This window comes from Ascaphus truei, chromosome 1, assembly GCF_040206685.1.
Source record: "Ascaphus truei isolate aAscTru1 chromosome 1, aAscTru1.hap1, whole genome shotgun sequence".
In the NCBI taxonomy this organism is placed as follows: Eukaryota; Metazoa; Chordata; class Amphibia; order Anura; family Ascaphidae; genus Ascaphus; species Ascaphus truei.
The window spans coordinates 97700472-97723632 of NC_134483.1; the positions used below are offsets into that span (position 1 = coordinate 97700472).

At 43.5% G+C, this 23161-nt stretch overlaps 1 protein-coding gene across 2 annotated transcripts in view; it reads right to left on the bottom strand.

Moving 5' to 3' along the window:
- TMEM167A (transmembrane protein 167A) overlaps window positions 1-23161 on the bottom strand; it is a 43224-nt gene that overhangs the window by 8436 nt on the left and 11627 nt on the right. Inside the window, exon 1 of one of the 2 annotated variants that reach the window (XM_075592539.1) lies at window positions 11640-11693. The exons of the other annotated variant lie outside the window; for it this stretch is intronic. Within the exon in view, the coding sequence (XP_075448654.1) occupies window positions 11640-11657 (18 nt within the window). The 5' untranslated portion in view covers window positions 11658-11693. Of the gene's footprint in view, window positions 1-11639; window positions 11694-23161 lie in introns of those variants that run through there. 2 annotated transcript variants of the gene reach the window in all.

Consider the following 23161-nt stretch of genomic DNA (forward strand, 5'->3'; position numbering starts at 1 on the left):
TCAGATAAGGGTGAACATTCAATATGTACCAAGACCCATTCAATGCAAGAAATTGCAGGGGTTAATATGACATTTGTTTAGTTCCAGATGTTAAACTAGCTTAAGAACATTAACAGTGACCACACGTAGCAAATTTAAAAGCAGAGTGTAAATTGAAGTATTGGATGAGAAGATATTGTATCAACCCACTTGCTACTCTGTGTGGTTTTGCTTTGCCATTTTTTTTCTATATCTATTATTTATTATTATTATTACATTTTTGTCTTAACTCCTCCAACCTAATCCCATTTCTTATAGAGGACCCAAGGTACAATGTTGTTTTCATTGAGACCTAATAAATTCTTCAAACAACATTCTACTGAACATTGCAAGGGGAAAAAATTCAGGCTTCTCTTTGCGGCGCGATCATCCTGACAAACTGCACCATGCCCGGGCTGAAGGAATATTTTAAAGATTCCTGATCCGATTTGAAAGACTCAGGGGAAAAACGGAGATCTCTTTCATTTTGACTTTGTTTGACCTCACTTGTATAGCACTGGAAGCTTGAAATTGAATTTAACCATTTGATATGCTCTAAAGGCAAAACTTTAGGTTTTGCCTGGGGCACCGGTTGGAAGGATGTCAATGCAACTGATACCACGGGCCCGCTATCAGAAACATCTCTGCTGGGCATAACCTTGTGACTTCTCTGATTATATCTAAATACATTTCTGGTTTAGCTCTATATATGTCTGCACAGGAGCAGCAGATATATCCATCAATGCTTACTTTAAAATGGAGAGCAAAATCGCAAAGGAATGCGTGCATTTTGGATATGAACACTGACCATTCTTTATTTGCTCTCGTCATATTTAATTCAGATACAATAATAATGAAATAAAGGGAACACTGTGGGATTACAAAATGGAGACAAGGTTTGTGAACCTTGTACAATTTGACAGATGTAAAACAGTACGAGAGTTGAGATGTAGGGTTAGGCAGGAGCATCCATGGCATAAAGAACAGCGAGTAATCTAGATCAGCGGTGTGCAAACTGGGAAGTGCGCCCCCAGGGAACCGGGAGATTTTTCTGGGGGGGGCGCGGGCGGTTGCAGAGGTCCCACGCTCTCCCCCAAGGCATTTCAATTACATGCAGAGGGGGACCGTGCGAGGCTTCGGCAACTTCTACATACCGCGGTTCTGCCGGCCTCAGGACGCGTGATGCGTGACCATAGCAACACTGCGTCAAATGACCCCGTGGGTCACGTGATGGTAACGTGACGTCAAATGACTCCGTGGGTCACGTGACATCACACGACCCCACGTCGTCATTTGATGCAGCGCGACGTAAGGGGCGCACCACCGGACCAGCACAGGCAGAGGGGGCGCAGCAAAATAAAAAAGTTTGCGCTCCCTTGATCTAGAGTACGTTTCTGATCAAATCAAGTGGTGCCCACATGTAAAAATAATCAAATGCGAATTAAAATTCTCAGCTGGAAACTTGATAGTAAAGCAGAGCTATGATTTATACCTTCATTCATGTAACCTTAAAAAGCAAACCAATGCCACACAATGCCTCAGTGAAATTAAAAGCATGCAAAAAGTTACTGTAGTTTTGTCAATATAACCCAATATCATTCGTTCACCCAATCATGGTTTTTAAAGTGACCATCTTCAGAAAAGGGTAAAGCCAGGGGTGGAAATATCTCAGCTGACCAAGTTCACTTCTGGTGCTAGAGTTGTACCCCCCTCGTTCACCGCTGTCCCCCTATCATACCTCGCTTCTGCCAGCTCTGCAGCACAGTGCTGACAGACATGTCAGTCACTATGACCAACAACAGCGGGACCTTTAAGGAGGATAGGTAGGTCAATGAGGACTATGCTGCAGGGTCAGCGGGAGCTAGGAACAAGAGGAGGACACAGCGGGAGCGAGGCGTGGGAGCAGAGGACAAAGTAGGAATTGAGGCATAGAGTAAAGGACACCGACGGGAGCAGAGAACTGCGGGGTAAAGCGGCAGGAGCGAGGCATAAGTGGGGGTGGCGGGGAGGGAACCTTCGATGACTGCCCCCCCCTCATTCTCATAACTTGGGGCTGGATGGAGGGGGGAGATTGTGTGAGTATGTCAGTCAGTGTGTGTGTGTCTCTCACACGACCGGGGCAAAGCTCTGGCTCCTAAAACTACGTTGTTTTTTTATTTTTATTATTGTTATCCACCCCTGGGCAGGGATATTGAGAACCAAAGAGCGTACAGGATGGAAAACTCATAATGACTCAGAGTTAGGGTAGTAATACAGAAGTAAAAGAAGAGTCACTACAAAACACTGATTTTCCTACATATTGGGTTACTATGGGATACTATTTAGAATTAGCAAAGACCTATTCAGAATTACAAGGCCTTAATGTCTGTGCTGTCAGAAGTATTACGTACTGTAGATTGACTAAGCTGAGAAGAAATATTAAAAGCAGGCAATAATGTTAAAAGACCGGCAACCTTCTGTAATAGAAGATTTTGTCAAAAAAATATACAGCTGTATTAATGAACGCTGCAGAAAGCAGTCCAGGCTCTTAAACAAGCATGTCTTGCATTGCACACATACTGAGCATAAGTGCATATTCAGACAGGCTAGGTGTTACATTAAAACAGGGATGGTGAAAAATGTAAATATTACACATGTGCATATGCATGTATATACAGTACGAATATATACGTACGTACATATTCGTGTTGTATATACACATGCATATGCACGTGTAATATTTACACGTGCACGTGCACATACATACATACATACATACATACATACATACATTGTTTCCAGGGCCGTTTTAGGAGCTTCGTAGGCCCTAGGCACTTTTATTTATAGAGGCCTGTGCCCCCGATATTTTTACTCATTTTTATGCTAATGTCATCGTTTGCTTGTTTTTCGATACTAGCGTTATTTGGCATCGATACATTTGTTTCGATATTTAAAGGTATCAATACTTCGAAGGCATTTTAAATTAAAATGAGTTGTTTTCTCTTATTTTGTGATTTTTTTTGTTTAGGTATTTTTTCAAGTGAAATATTGTAGGCCCTAAAAGGTTCGTAGGCCCTAGTCACTGTGCCTAGTCGGCCTAATGTATAAAACGGCCCTGACTGTTTCCCCCTGCCACACTGTCTGAATTCCTGCCTCTGACACTGTCATAATTAGGAGCAGGGATGTGCAGTCCTCCGGAGAACACCGCCTCACTCCCTCCCCAACCCCTTGAAGCTGTGAGTGACCTGACAGTCACTGCGAGACCGATCACAGTGCATCCTATCGTAATTTGATGTTGTGCTAGCAAAGCAGGATAGGAAGCGCTGTTGACGGTCACAGTGGTGACCGACAGGTCAGTCAGCAATGAGCCACAGCATACGCTCCTGGGGCAAAGTTTTAGGTGCAGGGGACCCTTGATTTTTTCCATCGCTGCAATTAAATCCAATGCAATTATTTATGCTCCAACTTTTCCTTAACATTACAGCTTTATAAATATGTACATGTTCAGGAAACAAAAGTGTGAGTATAACATTGAAGCATAATGAAACTGCTTTAGCATGAGGCAGAAATTAATGACAGCCCAAACTGGTTAGCTCTGATAACATTCATAGTCAAAACTCAGAAAAAGTTGGATCTAACACGGTGCATTTTCAGTATTTGATGTTGGGAATAGTCGATGAAATTACAAAAAGAATGACTGTTCCATCACACAAGCGGCACTTAATGGACATAGGTCTATCTTTCAGCCTCATATACTACTGTGAAACATTTTAATTTCACTTCTATTGCTAATGACCATCAAAGTATTTGAATATTCTTCAATGCCTGGAGGTATTCAGCACAAGACCTCTTGGACTAACAAACGTGATCCATAAAAGTACAAGCAAGTAAACAATTCCACACAGCATAATTAGAACTTCTTTACCTATTCAAAATCATTCAAACACTTAGATAAACAGTATTCTCTTTATTCTTCATCTCTCTTGTAAAAATGGCTTGAGGCGCATGCGCGAAGCCAGAGTGTATGGAAGTCTAGGTTACTAGCTCGGCTCGCACCGGCTTAATTTTCAATAAAAAGTGGCGCTTCAAGTGACCCCACAAGCAGCATCCCGACATACATATTGATCGGAATACCCAGAGATGCCGACAAAGGCTAAATCAAAGCAGAAAGACCCCTCTGTCACCACCTACTTCAATAAAAACCCCTCAGCAGCGGCAAGCGACATCGAACCCCCTGCTCTGGCGATGCTGCATGACCCGGAGGCTGACAGACCGGCACCGAGAGCTGATGACCAGGAGCTGGTCACCAGGAAGGACCTCAGAGAATTCTGCGGAGAAATGAAGCAGTTCTTCCGCAGAGAGCTGTGGGACTTATGGAGGGATTTGGACGGCCTGGGTGAACGGACCGGAGCATTGGAAACCAAAATGGACGTTAACACGAGGGCCCTCCAACAGACTAATAAAGTGGTTGCCCAATTGCAGGACAAGATCCGCGACATCACGGACAAACAAGAAGATGCGGAAAATCGCGATCGACGAAACAATGTTCGCATTCGGGGGGTCCCAGAGGCTGTGAACGACCCTGAGGAATATGTGCAGAAGTGGCTGGAACACCTCCTGCCTGACAAAACAGCACAGGACTTGCACCTTGACAGGTGCCATAGGGCCTTGCGATCGAAGCCACAGGCAGGAGACCCCCCGCGCGATATAATTGTCCGCTTCCACAATTACAAAATAAAGGATTCTGTCTGTCGGATAGTCAGGGAATCGAGAGTCATGGAGTTTGAGGGTATCAAACTCCAGATCTACGAGGATCTATCTCCAGCTACCCTCTCAAGAAGATGCAATCTGGGGCCGGTTACAAAAATCTTACAAGACAAGGGAGTAAGGTATAGGTGGCTGTTCCCGTTCGCCCTCCCAGTAGTTAAAAACGGGGTGGTGAATACCCTGCGAAGAGTAGAAGATGGCGACGTCTTCCTTAAAAAGCTGGGTCTACTACAAAAATCCCCCAGCCCCGGTCCCTCTCAGCCTCCTCATCTGGAATCGGAAGCAGTTAAAGGGAACCGTACCCCATTCCCCTCTCCATGTTAAAATGGCCGGCCATAGAAGAAAATACATGCCCCCCCCCCCCTGGTGGTCATCTCCGAGAACTGCAGGATGGAGACGACGGCAGCCATCTTCAGGGATCCTCAGTGACGTCGAGGGCGAGAAAGCAGGCTGAAGGCGCGAAGAGAGAGGAGGCGCAGCAGACCGGTGAACAGCCCAGCAATGCATCGGAGGAGCTGCAACAACCAAGCACTTCCGCTTAACATGGGACTTCCGGGTCACGGAGAACTTCCGGAGGACGGAGCGCTGCGGGGCCATAGCCACTGGGACGGCAATGCAGGGCTGGGGGAGAGGTGTACGGGGCCGGATGTGAGGGGGGAGCGAGACGCCGAGAGCACTCAGGAAGGAGCGGGGAGCAGACAGAGGGCTAGATAGACCCCGTGCACCCTCCACAATAAGGTCCCCACCATCTAACCTAAGGATAGGCTTTGTTAACAGGGGTACCCCCGCGCATCTCCGGCCCTAGCCCAGATAGGCCAGGCAGCGATCACAGCAGTTTAGACCAGATAGCGCTCTGGGGAGCCAGCAGGGGATAAGTATTAAACCCCAGAGGGTTCAATGGCAAGTAACAAAGGGGGTAGGGGCAGTCTCAGCAGATACTCTGGAACGGCCAGAAAGACACACAGGATTACAGGGGGGGAGGGATAGGGGTACTGCTTTTTCAATATGGTCCGGATCATGTTATGTTTATCCAAACTGTTCAAGTTATAAAATGGTAAGTGAAAAAAACGGCGGTCACTGCTCCTCTGAAAAAACTCCAACCAGGCGCATAAAAACTAAAATACTTTAATTACATCAAAAAGAAAAAGAACATCCACATAACTGTGAAACTCTGACGCGTGACCGCCGTTTTTTTCACTTACCATTTTATACTTACCACGAGCAGGAGCACGCCACCGATTACAGCAACAGCAGCAGCTTTTTTCTCCAGCAGCACCCGGCAGCTTCACAGTTCAGCGGATGATGTTTACCGGCTGAGACAACACTTCGTTTTGACCAGATGCAGGTGAGGCTAGCAGTAGCTGGAATCGTGACTTACTCTGGGGCGCTGTCTAGGTAGGGCTCCGTTACACTTCTACCAGTCGTGCTACTAAAGCCCCCCATCTAGGTTTATGGGTTCATAATGGAGGTCTTTCTATGGAATTATTAGATGTCAATTTTGTTGCTGCGGTGTTCACACTCTGTCCTCTCTATATATATCCACAATAACTGCATTGTTGTAGCATCAGTTTTTTAGGGTTCAATCCCTGATTTTTACGCTTGTTCAAGTTATAGTATGTCGTTATAGTTGCATGTTCTGTTTCGTTATAGGGTCACTGTGTCATCACAGCAGTCGGCTGGCGGCGTGTCGGGGTGCTCGGAGATGCTCTCGAGGAGATCCTGTACATCCAGACATCTGCCTACCCGGGCCGCAGGCCTCCACGACACTCTGCTCCACTAGATGTGGAGGGGGGAGGAGAGTATATCCCCCGTGCAAGAACGGACAAGAAGCACTAACAGTGGGGACGGCGTGCCTCCGGTCGGGAGGGGGTCTTCGGGCACCGGGACGCGTCCGCGGAGCCGAAGCTAAGTTAAGTCAAGTCGGACAAATCACCCAGTTCTTCAAGTTGTAATAAAGACTGATATATTGTGCCACAATACATCGCATTCCACTCACATGGAACACTGCTGGTGCGAACTAACCCTGGTTGTTCGCCGGCGCCTCAGGTGGTGTCCCATGGAAGTAGTCCATGGGAGCCGTTTAGCCCTATAGAGGACAGTCCCGAAAACGCTGGGTTACGCTGGGTTACCCCCTATTCAAGGGCTGTCCGACAGGTAGTGCAAGAGAGCCGACTCTGGATCTGCCCAGACACGGCTCTTTGCCTTTTTCTTTTGTACTTTTTTGTCCCTGCCCCATCCCTCCCTGCCCCCACCTACTCCTCACCCTGGGACGCGGGTTACCCTCACGCAGGGGTTGTGTGAAACCTCGCTGCAGACATATATCAAAGCCTACACACACACCGCCATACGGTTAAGACATAGAACACTTAAACATAGTATCAGCATAGGAAGCAGTCCCTATATAGAACCAGGTGAATGGCCTTGAATGTTTTATCAAACAATGTAAAAGGGTTTAACAACCAGACGAAAAGGAAAGCAGCATTCACGGATTATAAAAGGAAACAGGCCGATATTCTACTAGTCCAGGAAACCCATTTTAGCCGCAGCAGTTCACCCAAATACTTGGATAGACAATTTTCGCAATTCTACTTAGCGTCAGCTGCGGAAAAAAGAGGGGTCGGCATTATTTTTCATAAATCGGGTCCCATTCACTTTAGAAACGCTCAAGAGAGATAGCGAAGGCAGATTTCTGATCGTAGTGGGAACTATACAAGAACAATCAACTTTAGCCTCGATATATGTGAGCAAAGTCACGACTTCTTTAGAGAATTTTTCCAGAAATTGAACCAGGTGGCCAAAGGACATATTATACTCGCAGGAGACTTTAACCTAACTCTAAACCCAAAACTGGACAGGACTGGCATAGCCAGAAATTGTCGGAAGAAGGTATTAGATACCTTAAAGGCAGGTCTTTAAAAAAATCAGCTAGTTGACATTTGGAGGGAACTCCACCCCACTGAAAAAACTATTCTTTCTACTCCCACCGTCACAATGCTTACAGTAGAATCGACTACTTCTTCATTTCTAGTAGACTGGTCCCCTGGGTCGCTCATGCGGAGATCCATGACATTTCATGGGCGGACAACGCGCCTATAGAGCTGAGGTGCAATCAAATTCGTTCTGATAGGCCTGGTGCAAACTGGAAGCTAAATGAGTCACTTCTCAAAATCCCAGACATTTGTGGCTCAGTTGGCAAGGAGATCGATCAATTCTTTGCGACTAACTATGGTTCGGTGAGCTCAAATCTCACCCTCTGGGAGGCCCATAAGGCAACCATAATGGGCACTTTAATTGGCATTGAAGCCCGTAGGAAGAGAGAGCGCAATAATAAGATCTCAGCCCTCCAAGCAAAATTACATTCTCTTACGTCAATGCATAAACAGAAACTAGACCCAGGGGTCTTATAGGAGATAAAGAATAGCAAAATTGAACTCAATCTTTTGATGGTCTCTCAGGCCGACAAATCTCTTAGTTGGTCACGGAGGAAATTCTACGAAAAAGCAAACAGGCCTGATACCATGCTAGCGCGTAAACTAAACACTAGACTGTCCAATTATAATATACAGGCGGTCCGCTTGAAGAACGGTACCTCCACATCTAATCCAAAAAGCATAGTCGAGGAATTTAAATCATTCTGCGAAATTTTATATAATGGAGAGAAAGTGGCAGATAATTCCAAAACCACAAGGGCCGTGGACGATTTTCTAGCAGGTTCCAACCTGACGGGGCTGAGTGAGCTGGATAGAGGGGTATTAGAGGCTGATTTCACATTGGAAGAACTTACCCAGGTCATCACTAACCTCAAGCTTTCAAAGGCCCCGGGCCCTGATGGCTTCTTGGGGCAGTATTACAAGAAGTTCACCAAGAACTTAGCCCCATGGCTGCTCCGAATGTTCAATGCTGTGTTAGCAGGAGCCCCATTCCCGGAGCAGATGCTCCAGGCGTCTATCTCATTAATCTATAAACCAGGAAAGGATCCGCAGGACTGCAAAAGTTATCGGCCAATCTCCCTAATCAATACGGATATTAAAATTTACGCCAAATTACTGGCAAATAGATTAAGTCATATCCTGCCCAGACACATCCATCCAGATCAAGTTGGCTTTATTATGGGTAGACAAGCTGCGGACAACACCCGACGAATCATTGATCTGTTATAAATAGCCAATTATAAGAAATTACAAGTTATGATGTTGAGTCTGGATGCAGAAAAAGCGTTTGACAGGATTGACTGGCCCTACCTAAAACAGACGCTTGGGGCATTCGGCTTCGGGGAGAGGGTGAGTGAGGCGATATTAGCGCTATACTCTGGCCCCGCTGCCAGGGTCCTCCATCAGGGCTTCCCATCAAATATATTCCAAATTAAAAGTGGCACACGACAGGGGTGCCCATTATCTCCCCTATTATTCGCCCTATGTATGGAGCCCCTGGCAGCGCAGATCCGTAACAACCCGAATATATCAGGGATTACTTTGCATTCACAATCCCATAAGGTTGCCCTGTACGCGGACGATATACTGTTGATCACTAGACCTCTTACCTCTCTACCGAACCTATTTGACCTGTTGGATAAATTCAATAGAATATCAGGATTCAAAATAAACCAAACCAAATCCGAGGCCCTGAATATTAGCCTCCCAAAAGAAACCGAAAAACTACTGAGTCTGAACTTTAATTTTAATTGGCAACCAAAACATATTAAGTATCTAGGAGTCCACATCACCAAAGATTATAGAGGCATCTACGAAGCTAATTACCCCAAACTGATTAAGACACTGAAAGAGGATTTGAGAAAGTGGATGCCCTACAAGATCTCCTGGATAGGCAGGATACATAGTGTAAAGATGAATGTCCTCCTCCGTATCCTATACTTGTTCCAGACTCTACCTGTGCCACTTAGACTGAAGGACATACTCTCACTTCAGTCTGACATCTCCGAGTTTATATGGGGAGGAAAGAAACCGAGAGTAAATAAGACAATTATGAAAAAAACCACGCGGACAGGGGGCCTAGCGGTACCTTGCCTGGTATCTTACTATAAAGCGGCGCAATTGTGTCAACTCACACAATGGCAGACCAACCCAGCATTGAAAAGATGGGTGGATCTAGAAAAGAGGGCTTGCTCCCCACTGGAGTTAGACAATTTGCTGTGGCTACCTAAAACAGCCGTTAAATGGGCTGATCGGCCGCTCTCATCGGTGGCTAACTCGTTGTCGGTTTGGGAGACCACTAAATTTAAACACGCCTTGACCTCCAAACACTCCTTGATGTCCCCGTTATGGGGCAACCCCAACTTTGCACCAGGACTAGCAGAAAGCGCCGCAGGGCACTGGAAAAAATACGGATATCATAGGATAAGAGATCTGGAGGGAATACCAAATAAGATTAATTAATTTGAACAAATCAGATCCGAGAAAAATATCCCACATTCCGAATTCTTCCGTTACCTCCAGATTAAAGCGTTCCCTACTCGCCCCTAACCACATTTGAAAAGCTCTGTCTGACAGAAACAGACACACGGGGACTTACATCGCAGATATATGGAGAAGTGGTCGGTTCTGGGAGTTCACAACAACAGCAAAAGCTGGCATACAAAATTAGGTGGGAAACGGACTTAGGAGAGGACGAATGGTCGGTCATACTAGAGGCCACATCTAAGAGTTCCATCTGCACTACTTTGAAGGAGAATGCATATGAAGTATTGATGAGATGGTACCTCACCCCACTAAAATTATCAAGGTTTGTCCCTGGATACTCCCCGCTGTGCCCTAAACAGTGTGGAGAATCGGCTGACCTGTTACACATGCTGTGGTCTTGACCTCGGATCTCACCCTTACGGGAAGAAATTAGACATTGAATCCAGAGGATTTTTGACCTCACAATTCCCCCGGACCCGTGGCTGTTCCTCTTGAATAGACCATGGCCGGGCCTCTCTAAAACTGGAAATAAATTGGTTGCTCATTTTGCAACAGCTACGAGGTGCGAGATCGCAGCTATGTGGAAACAACCGGAGATCCCAAATATCCCCAAGATTCGGAATAGATTATGGTACATATGCCAGATGGAAAAATTAACCAGTTTAGTTAATGACACTGGCAACAAATATCTAAAAGTCTGGATGCCTTGGCTGGCACAGACATATCCCGGGGGTAGAGGTAGCCACAATTTGGCAATGATAGTCCCAAAAGCATTCTCAATCAAAGAGGGCGAACTAGACTGAGATACCTGGCTGATTGTACATCTCACACACACATAGCATGAACCGCGTGGGTAGTAAACACAGTGAACACAGCGGCCTAGCCACTCACGTCAAGGCGAAAGAAAAGAGAGCAGGCCCCCTCCCCGCTCCTTCCCCCCCTTATTTTCTTTTCTTTTGCCCCTAAGTTTAAATTGCCTAAACATACCGGCTGGTATTAAGGAAGTTATACACCTCTATGTGTACTGTAAGTGCCTAAGGGAGAGACTATATGTATCGTATATGGATGTAATACATTGAATGTTCAAGTTACCTGTATCACGATACTATCTGTATTGAAAAATTCAATAAACTTGAAGTTATAAAAAAAAAAAAAATGGCTTAAAATGATCGTGAAAAACATTTGCTTCAACTTTTTACCCTTGATGCACCATGTTTACACAAAAGAAACTGATATTTGTTTTTATTATTATTTTAATACTTTTGCATTCACTTGGCTTTAATGACAAATCTGCGGAAAAAAATAATAGCATTATTTAATCTTCAGGAATAGTCTCCAAGTTTCTCGTTTTTATCTCAGGCTTCACGTATCTATATTCAGACTGCATTAAAGAATCTTGGTAGGATATACATAGTTACGTACTGTATCTCTAATTCTCCCTATCACTCTCCTTCTCACCTCTTTGCTCCGTTTCATAGAATCTTCTCCCACTTAAGATTTGAACATCTATGTCCAGGAAGTATCTCAATTCTTATCCTAACAAACGTCAGTGGGAAGCAACAGTTATAGGTGTTAGGATAAGACAGTCATACATATTTTATTCCGGGAGACTGAATATGCCGATGCATTACATGTTTTGGCCAAAGGCTCTCAGCAGTTTGAATGTGTATATGTGAGATTATATCACATATATATACATATATATATATATATATATATATATATATATATATATATATATATATATATATATACATATACATATACATATACATATATATATATATATATATATATATATATATACACACATATACACACACACACACACACACACACTATATATCTCAAGGAGGTTTAAAAGAAATGTGGTCAGCCTTGAGGGACCAGAAGTCGTCCCAGACGGTCATTAGAAGGCACCCTGAAAGTTAAACCTTTGTAAAACAATGGAATAACATGGTAATTAAGAGTGGGGGGATGTTCAGAGTTGCCAAGAAGTCACATCACATGGTAACTAAGTAACTGTTACTTCCTTACAAGTATAGACATGTGGTCCTACGTTCTCTACACAATGATCATGGCCATTTGGACATAGACAAAACAATGGGATTAGTGAAAGATTAATTCTTTTGGCTTCATACCGGGTGAAGTATTCGCCCTATTACCTGATGTTTGGCCTAGATGCCCAATTAGCCATCGACCTGTGTTTTGAAGTGGCGGCAGATGGCACATCCCCAACTACGTACATGCAGCATGTATAGAAGCTCAGCGAACAGTTACAAGAAGCACACAGGCTTGCCACTACTGCAGCTGATATGAATAAATTGAGGAAATAAGAGCCGTTATGACAAAAGAGTACATGGGCAAGAGCTACAAGTACAAGACCGAAATCTGAGGATAACAGTTAAACACAAAATAGGGATCACTGTAAACCAGAGACTTAATAGTAGAAAAACTGCAAAGACTTCTAGTATATCGAGGAAGTGGGCCAGCGAAGAACCTTCATAGGATTCACTTTCTGCCAATAGGTCAGTTGCGACGCCCTGAGAAAAACTATTCCAGGAGTAGCAAATCAACCTAGGAGAAGTGATCGACTGAACAGGGGACAGGGTCCTGGGACTAGCCCACTAAGCCACTGTAGGAAGGATAGTGATGAAGAGCCAGACCAGGATGAGGGATATCAAGGAGGGAGAATTTTAGGGCATCTATCCAATATCCAGAATAGGGAAGACCAACTTCCCCCTCTACAGGGTTTCCCAACTCAACAACCAGGGCCGCAGGACAGAGAAAGAGATGTTATCATTGAGTTGGGACCTGAGACAGAGGAATTAACCCCCGTGGGGGTCCCATTGAACAGGACAGTGAAGCTGAAGAAAAAAAAGTCAGTGATAGGTAGCTACGAGTCCTCCTCAGGTGTAGGGTCCGCAGAACACGAATCACCGGTACTATGTGGTCCTTTGAGGAGGAAGTGTAGATAGCTGTACTACCCACAGTATTATCATCACAACCCAAGAGGGAAACTAGACCTCCCATGAGACTGACCACGATTCTACAGGAGTGTTGACAAATATCCTGGGTTAGTACGGCTAAATGGGTGGTACCAATAACACTAGAAATTGAAGGCCATGTCAATTGTAGAACCATGTGGTGTAACAAAGATGTAATCTGTAGGAAGTGCCGGAGTATTGGTTCCACTGTACCAATGATGTGTGCCTAGAGAGGAGGTAATTGTTAGATTAGATTAATGTACCAACATGGTTTTATCCTGGTTGATGAGGATATCAACGGTTTCAGCAGGTGGAGGATGTAACCCTCGGTGTATACCCAGAAACACTAGTACATCGCCCCTAGTAGGTTCTTCTCCATGGACATGCAACTGTGGTAAACCAGTAGAAAGGCTGGTGGAGGAGGAACTATGAAGGGGAGTGCACCTAAAAAGGCAGTGGGCAGCCATGACAGGATTCAAATCTGCGGGGAGCTGAACGAGTGAGTCTGCATACTGAGCCTCCTGTGAGATGGGACCTACACGTGTCCCACGTGAAGACTGAAGAGCTGATCATCGGAGAAAACAGCTGCAGAGAGTCGGAGTGAGACTGCGAAGTACAGGCCTGCAACTTACAGCGACTATACACAAGATCCAACGTGGTACCGGTACTACAAATATAGGCCTGACCACCCAGGTTTGGGAGGCCTATTACATTATCTATAATACACATACATGAGTGTTATCTCGATATATCGACCTTTTTGCTAGCGTAATTTTACGTCACTGTACCGCAGGAGACAAGGTAAAAGGCCTTGTGCGCTCCCCCGGCATTTAATTTAAATGTTGTGGGGAAGAGCGTGGGGTCTCTGTAAGCGCACCACTGGTGTGAGGTATAGCAAAAAAAAAGTGGTGTTACACAGACTCAAGTTCAAAACCTGCATGTGGTAATCTTGCTAGTTACTATAAAAAAAGAAAATCATGTATTTGCATTTCCATAGCAGAATTGAAGCAACAGTGGAAAGAAAGTAAGCATTTTATTCCTCTAAATCCCCAGAGAGGGTCAATAACAGATGTACAATTTTGCATTGTGCGTCTTGTCATCACAAACTCCAAAAAGGTAGTGAAAGATCATTTTAACCAAGTATTATTCATAGGAACCAACCTCTGTCAGCATAACAACACATTGAGAACATAAAATAACACCAGGAAAAAAGGCATAAATAATGTGAAACAGCACACCCAGGGGAAGCCAGGCTCAGTGACATATTCTAAGGTCAGTATGTCAGGGATTATGCATCTTTCTACAAAAATGTATTTACCTACACACATAAAAGCAGTGGAAGATGTGTCACTACTCGGGTAGGAAGGAACGTGTGTCTTAAAAGACAGAAATTACTGATTTTATAAAAATGTGTGTGGAAAAAAAAAAACAACTGGCTAGCTTGGGTAGGACTGAAAACATTCAACCTGTAGGAGGTCCTATAAATAGCCACACCTCTGCTCCACAGGTAGTCGTGTAATTCCTAAGCCAAAACATATAAAATGTACACGCCAATACGTCACAATACTTGGGCTGGGAAATTGGTGAGCACTGCAATGGAGAAGTTCCCAGGAAAAGACAATTACTGTAAGATTGAAAATTGTATTTACTATTTTCCTGGGCATATTCATGGCAGTTGATGTGCCTAAGCAGTACCAAACTGGGATGTTTTTTTTAAATGAGGACACAAACCACATGACACTGTGGTGCTGCTTACATTTTTCAATTATTTCAATGTACAACCTGCTTGGGGTACTACTCGACCATAGCATGCATCTGCGGAGGCCAAGATATTCAACTGGAAGAGTTTAATGAAGGTAGTAATGAAAGCCCATATTGCTGCCCTTCATAATACTATAGGAGAAGCTTGAGCCTTCGCTGCCCAGGATGTGGTCAGAAATCTGGTGGAAAGAGCTCTTAAACCTTCTGGAATCTGCCTACCTTGAACGATATATATGCCTTCTAAATGCCCAAAACAATCCAGTGACCGATAGTGGCATTTGAGGCAGCCTGGTCCTTTATCCCCCCCCCCCCCCCTGAAATTACTAAACTGTTTTTGAAAGATAATGCTTTAGGCATTTAAGGAATAGAGACTTTGTTCTTTCTTATTTCCTGGTTTCGGACAGAAGGGAGGTAAACTGATTTAGGTGAAATAAGGATAGGTCCTTTGGCAGGAATTGCAGCACTGGTCTAAGGACAACTTTGTCCTAATGGAATAACAGAAAGGGTTCTTTTATCAATAGAGCTTGTAACTCATGAATTCTGCGGGCTGAAGTGACAGCCGTCGAAATAGTTTGTCACAAGGGAGATTTGTTGAAGTAGTTCAAAAGAGAATTTAGTGAGAGCTTGTAGAACTAGGGTTAGATCCTATGAGGGAGGAGGTACCCTAAATTGCAGCATTATTCTACGTATAGCTTGGGAAAAAAAAAAAAACCATGCCATTAGATCCAGTGTGGCCAATTGTTTGCCCATTAAAACTGAAAGTGCTGAAAGGACTTTTAGGGAACTGCCACCGAACCCAGGATCAAATCACTTCTGTAAAAAGTCTACAGTTGATGCAGTGGATGGATTTAACTAATCAATCCCAGAGACTGCTTTGCTGATGAAATTGCTGCTAAATTCTGTAATAGAATTCTGGAGGTAGGCGATCTTTCTTGAATCAAAGTTTTCACAACTTGACTGGATAACACTTTATTTGTAACAAGCTCTGCTCAACTGCCACGCCGCCAAAGCCTCTGGTTTGGGGTGCTGAATTGACCCCTGTGAAAGATCTGCGGATACTGGTACTTTCCAAAGCTGCTCCTGTAATATGCAAGGTATGTTCCGAAGGCCAAAATGGGGCAATATCCACTACCTCTGCAATATTTTACTGAGCCCTTACTATTTGAGGTATTGGAGGAAATACGTAGGCTAAATGGAATTTCCATTTGAAAGAGAGTGTTTGCACAAGAAGCATCTGGGTGACGTTCTTGAACAGCTTTTTGTTTGTGAGTAGAGGTGAGAACTACTAACAGCTCCAAAAAACAGCTTCAATAAAGGTAACCAGAACAAGTCTGAATATACCCAGAATAATGTCCAGAAAAATATAAATCGGAGTAATGTGTGGATTAACATCTGCAGCATCAAACAGGTAAGTGGTGAAGTATGTCACGATATGACGAAGATAATAGAGGAAACCGGAGGGGAAAGATGGACATATGTTGGGGAACTAGGTGGGATAAGTGAAGCTGTAATAAACAAAACCTCTACTTCCCTGTTCCATTGCGTGGTTCCCAGTCCTCACTTCTGCATCCCCTTGATCCAGCGGTACTAAAATCAATACCTGGAATCCTCTATGCAAATCCTGGAGCTCCCGAGTGCTGGCGCCAAATCGAAGATAGGGCTACAGACCGTCCGGGAAGAGGCTCCTGTTGATCTCCTGTTACACGTAGGGTTACCCGGCTTCCGTCGGCGTTCTCCCGTGATGCATCAAGTGTGCCCACAATAGCTGCGCTGCGGATGTGCGTCACTTCCAAATCGACAAACCATGAAATGTAGAAAAGATTGGTAGACAGCCAAAATCCATTTCAGCTTTTTGTTTGTGGTTGATGCCATTAGATCTATTTGGGACAATCCCCATTTTTGGAAAATCTGTGAGATGCCTGACAGGGTCCATTTTCCTGGTACCACTGCAAAACCAGACTTCTTATTCTGCTTTGTTTTCTTATGGATGTTACCGTCTGCTCTTTTTTTTTTTAAAAAAACCTCTTCCCTTTGTCGCCTGCATTACTGCTCTTATCTCGAAGATATTTGCTGGTGTCTCCTGATGTACTATGGCCCATTTTCCTTGGGCTGAATGAGAACAGAGTTGAGCACCCCATCTGTGGTGAGCAAAGTTCACTCTTAATCTCTCGGAGAAAAGCCTTGTTTTAAAAGCTCCTCTTGTTTCCACCATAGATAATCTTTTACATGCTCTGAAAGACACATTTTCTGAAGAGGATCTCTTCTTTGTTTGTCCCATTGATGAATAAAATGTATTGGAAACAATCTCATATGCCACCTTGCCTATTTGATAACCTAAAATGGTAGAAGGCAGAATGCCCATTAGCTTCATATAATGTAGAGACTGCAGCCAAATCTTTGTTTCTGTACATCTTTATCTTTTGTTACAGGGAAAAATAACAGCGACTCCTGACATATTGAACTGTACGCCCAAGAACCTTAGCTAGATATGTAATGGAACAAGGTGACTTTGCTGTTGTTCACTGGCAAATGTTGGATATCTTTGATGACTGCTGGCTATTGGGATGTGAAAGTAGGCATCTTTGAGTTCCACCGACATGATCCAATCTCTTTGGTTTACTGCCACAATAATCATGCTCAGCGGTTCCATCCTGAACTTTCTTACAGTACCTCGAGAAATCTGCTGACCTTTTTGAAATCTAAAACTGCTCTGAATGTACTGTTCTTTTTTCATACCAAAAAAAACTTATGGAATATCATCCCTGAAACCTATAGTTTAACAGAATGGACTTAATTCCTGTGTCGTTTAATAAATTAATTATGCTTTCCTTAAAGCTAAAGTGGCCTCCTTATTTCTTGCAGCTCGGAACATCATTCCGGGTAACTTTTTGAACTCTAGAAAATATCCTCTGTGTATTATACCTACCTACCCACAAATCTGAAATTGGAGTCAGTGTTTTGGAAACAGGGTATTCTGCTGCCAAAAGAGGACCATTGGACTCCCTTCATCTAACGTGAATGTGCATGAGCTTCTAAATGAAGGATCACGGCAAAAGGAAAAAAAAAAAAAAGAAGGAAGGGGGGTGGTTGGAAATAGGTGGGGAAGGGTTGCTCTGGCCCCATCTCCAAGATGATGACCTTCAATATCCTCTTCCAGGTCTGTAAGCTCTCATATCTCTTAAAGTTGACTGATCATGCTGTAGTGTAGAACCAGTAAACTTTATCAATCTTTCTTGGAGTAACAAAAAGATATTTCCCCCCCACTGAAGCTCTATCTATGATGGTACCCAATATCCAACCTTCTACCAAACAGTTGACCTTCAAAACAGGCGAACATACAAATTATTCAGGAAGCTAAATCTGCTAAACAAGGTCGAAGTCAGAAAGCACACCTGGAGGCCACCAACTGAACAATAGATCTAACAGACAAGATGCTTCCGAAATAAACTATTGCTAACTAATTTCTGATAGGTCATTAATGATGGGCGACCTCTTTATTCCTCTCAAGAGCTCAAGTGTCATATCCGGCGTTAGCTGGCTACCACCGCATTGGTCATATTCTAATGATGGCCCCCAACAGTCGTTGTTTTTGCATACAATAAGCTTTGTGAATCGCCGTTAAATTCAGGGACACCAACGTCCGTTACCAATTTTGATAAGGGACCGTGGATCTGGTCCTTAGTTGTGGCAGCATCCATTGGATCAGAATAGTTTGGCAGCAATTGCAGAGTGAAACCTTATGCTGTAGCCTCCCCAGGGTCATAGTCTGACAAAGTAGCCGCGAGGGGAACCTCTCCAAGTACTTTCCATGCTTCCACGTGAGAGTCACGTGTGATAAGACTCAAGGAGAGGGGGTGGGAAGTGTTAGAAATGGTAGAGCACCTTACATGCTGTAATGCTAGATTATGTGAGTTCAAGTTAGAAAATATAATAAGTTGGGTGACAAAAAGGTTATATATATATATAAAAAAAATAAATGCATGTTATATGAGATGACCAAGTGCTTTAACGCCAACTTTATTACAACCCAAAAATAAGTAGCTCCATGGGACTGCTTAAATGTTATTATCTAAAGAACAGGAAGATAAAGAGACTTATTCAAGGTCAAACTTGTAAACAGTATACCACAGCTACATTGTTATCCTGCAATAAACAGATACTAACCCTATACAAATCTGTTAGCTGCGGGAGACTGAGGAAAATTAGAAATGCTACTTTGCTTCACCTCACTGATCATAGGCTTTGTGAAGGATTATGAGGTTTGGAGTAATTTTCATCAAAGAATTTAGAATTGCCCGAATAGTATTAAGAAAAAACTAGCTGTACTGTACTTCAAAACAAATATTGACATGCTTATTCCTGTATTTAGAAAAATGTTTCACATAAAAATGTATGCAATCCCCGTCTGTAGATATTTTGCATTAAATAGCTGGACCATTTTACTATACCATCTAAATAATAGATATACCTTTGATTAAAAAGGTGTAAAAACCCTGGAGAAAGTGATTGAGAGATAGAGAGATATATACACACACTTATTTCTTAGTAGCTTCCCTCGCTAGAATAACCAGTAATATGAATCAAAGAATACGGGCATTTTATGAAGATTGTGAGCAATAAGAAAAATCGAGAGGTTCAATGGGATACCTAGCAGCGCAATTATGCACATTTAGACCAACTGAGTGGACAGTTCAAATAAATGTGAGGAATTGTGCCAATCTCGCAGCTGGAACCATTGTGAGACAGACACACATAGTGTAAAAGGAGATTTTAGTTATTTTCTGGAGTGCAAATACAGAATTTAAAAAAATCACTCACGTAATTAAAAAATACAACAGATGGACTCCACAATAGTAAAAAACATATAATAATAGTATACAGCACTGAGCACTCCAATACAACAAAGGCTGAGGTGCACACCCACATAAGTAGGCATCATAATAGCAGACTGGCACTTACAGTATAAACAGTAATTGGGTTTAATGTGAGGGTTCAATGTTTCAGTCCCCAGCTGGACCTTTATCAAGGTTGATGACCTCATAATAAACCCATTTACTGTTTGAGTGCCAGCCTGCCATTAAACATGGAGACGTTATAAAGCAAAAATCCAGAACACACATTGGAAAATGTATATGCCAGAAAAGGGGGACAATACATAAATTAGTATAATTAAAAATAGTATTGTTTTAATTAACTGCATAAAGTTTGCAAATCTAAAGTGTGCAATGTCTCTGGCATTCTTTGAAATGGCTAGCCTAGTCACTGCTTTCGCAACCAAGAGGCCAAAACAGGAACAGTCCAGTCACACACGGAAATAGTTTTAGCAAACCAAGGAAAAATGTGAAGATAGAATAAATGTTAAGCATGTCAGAGGCGTCATTTTATCCCTGCGATTAATTTGAGGATTATTCATCCTACCTTATCAAATAAAACCTGTGGTATACACGTACATATGGAAATATGTTTCATATGCCTTATTTTCAACACAGCTGCATGGATAAAGATGTAACCTTTCTTTATGGCTCACCGTCCTCTGGAAATTCTAGAGCACATCGGAAACACTCCGCAGCACTGTCCATAGTATGCTGTAATGGCCCATCGGATTAACACAGCGGGGGTCCCTGCATTTAAATGGGACTCGTGCTGTGTGAATCTTACCGGGCTGCTCCTGCCTGTAACAGACGGTCACTCTTCCTGCACTCCTGTAACAGGCGATCGCGAGGCTTTTATTTTATTTTAATAACATACAGTATTATTGTAGCAGAGGGTCTCCGGAGCTAAAATCACATTAATTTCAGGTCCGAAGATCCCCTGCTTCCTGAGTTTCAGGCCCTGTTATGGGGTGCCAGCATCCCTGCCATGTTTAAATTCTCCCGCGCCACGGCCCAGTGACCGGGAGATTTAAAACGAAGCAGGGGGATACCGGCCCCCCATACCGGGCCTGAAACTCAGGAAGCAGAGGGTCTCCGGAAATGAAATTAATGTGGTCCAGCTCCGGAGACCCCCTGCTACAATAATATTAAAATAAAAGCAGCTTCATTACCTTAGCACAATGAAGGGGTTAAGCTAGAGTACCTGGTTTATTTGGGGTAGAGGAGGTTAAGGGGTTATTTGCCCCAGGGTGGGTGGTTAGGCCTCGCGGGTGGGTAGTAGGATGGGTTAACCCTTTCATTACCATAGCAGTTACTACCGCTAAGTTAATGAAGGGGTTAATCAATCCCGCAACCTTCCCGGTAGGCCTAACCACCCACCCTTGGGCAACTACCCCCTTCACCCATCCCCTCTAGCCCCAATAAACCAGGTACTCTGGCTTAACCCCTTCATTGCCTTAGCGGTTAGCAGCCAAGGTAATTAAGCTGCTTTTTTGTTATTTTAATAACAACATTATTGTAGCAGGGTGTCTCCAGAGCTGAATCACATTGATTTCAGGTCCGGGGACCCCAGCTTCCCGAGTTACAGACCCCAGTATGGGGTGCCGGTATCCCCCTATGTTTAAATCTCCCGTTCACGTGGGCCGTGACACTGGAGAATTTAAATATGGTGGGGATACTGTCACCCCATAACGATTCAGCTCCGGAGACCCCCTGCTACAATGAAAATTAAAACTCTGCGATTGCCTGTTAGAGATGCGCAGGGAGAGTAGCTGATTCAGTCGCTCTCTTACTGCGCTTCTCTTACAGACTGTTGCAGCCTGGTAGGATTCACACATCACGAGTCCCATTTAAACGCAGGGACCCTTCTTCTGTTAATCCGATGGGCCATTAGTCTGGATGCTGGGACTCCGCGGTGCAGGAGAGGATGCCGTATGGGACCCGCAAAGAGAGAGGGCCCAAACCAAGAGTTCCATCTGTATAGTTTTGTTACAATTATGAATTACAGAGTGTTACACTAAAGACTCATCTAGAACATATGTCAAAGCATATTTACAATTTGATTTACTGTTTGACATCCCAATATGTTACACAACAATCCAAATTTGGCCGCTTAGAATTCACTCCGACACCAGAGGGTCCATCAAAATAATACACCAAATACTTCATACTTTTTTCTTTTTTAGAAAATATAACTCTTTGGATTTAGTGAGAAGTTTTGTTCATCCATATGAATGAACGATGAGGCATGCAATTGAGCCTGGTGTACAAAGTTTAACTAACCACTTTATCTCTAACCTTCCATAGAATTCTACTCCATCTTCCTCTTAGGCTGGACTGTTGGGTATAACTGAACTACCGCAATGCTCTATTGCCACCCCACAAACAAAATCCATGGTTTCACAGATACCGAGCAAACTGGTAGAGAGCTGCTTACTAACCAATCATATTGCCAAATTCTGAAGATGTATTTAAAAAAACATTATTTAAATCGCCTGTCTACAAGTGATTATAGGCGCACCCCAGTTTAAGTAAGCCCACGAGTAAGGACACTCACGAGTAAGGACACTCAAGAGTAAGGACATGTCGCCCAATAGGCAAACGGCAGCTCGGGCATGCGCCTGTCAGCAAGTCCTGAACAGCAATACCGGCTCCCTACCTGTACCAAAGCTGTGCGCAAGCCGGGAGACTATAGAGCCTGTTACAAATGCATTATTTACATCAGTTATGCACGTATATGACGACTGCCGTACAATACATGCATCGATAAGTGGGGAAAAGATAGTGCTTCACTTTAAAGCTGCAGTTCAGGCAATATCCTGCATGTGTGTTTTTTTTAATAAATCAGTTCTGTAGTAAGAAAAAATACTTTTAGCATTTTCTGTTTAAAAAAAACAACAACTTTGAAAGACCAATTTTCTTGTATTCTATTTTAACAAGCATGCTTGTTCCTATAGCAACGATTTACATTCCCCATATTTAAAGATGTCGCCAAACTTTGCCGATCAATTGATGGGGAACGAATTAACCGGCAGCTATGCAGTTTTTTAGGTAAGTAGAGATTGCCCAGATAAAACTATTGAAGTTAGAAAAAAAACAAAAACAAAAAAACGGGAGCCTGAACTGCAGCTTTAAGTACATTTTCGCTTTACATACATGCTCCGGTCCCATTGCGTACGTTAATGCGGGGTATGCCTGTATACTGCCTTATACAACCTCATCTTATATAAGGGAGGAGTGGCTCAGTGAGTAAAGACAATGAGTGGCACGGAGTTTGAACCAGAGGAACCTGGTTCTATTCCCGGTATCGGCACCTTGTGACCTTGGGCAAGTCACTTTATCTCCCTGTGCCTCAGGCACA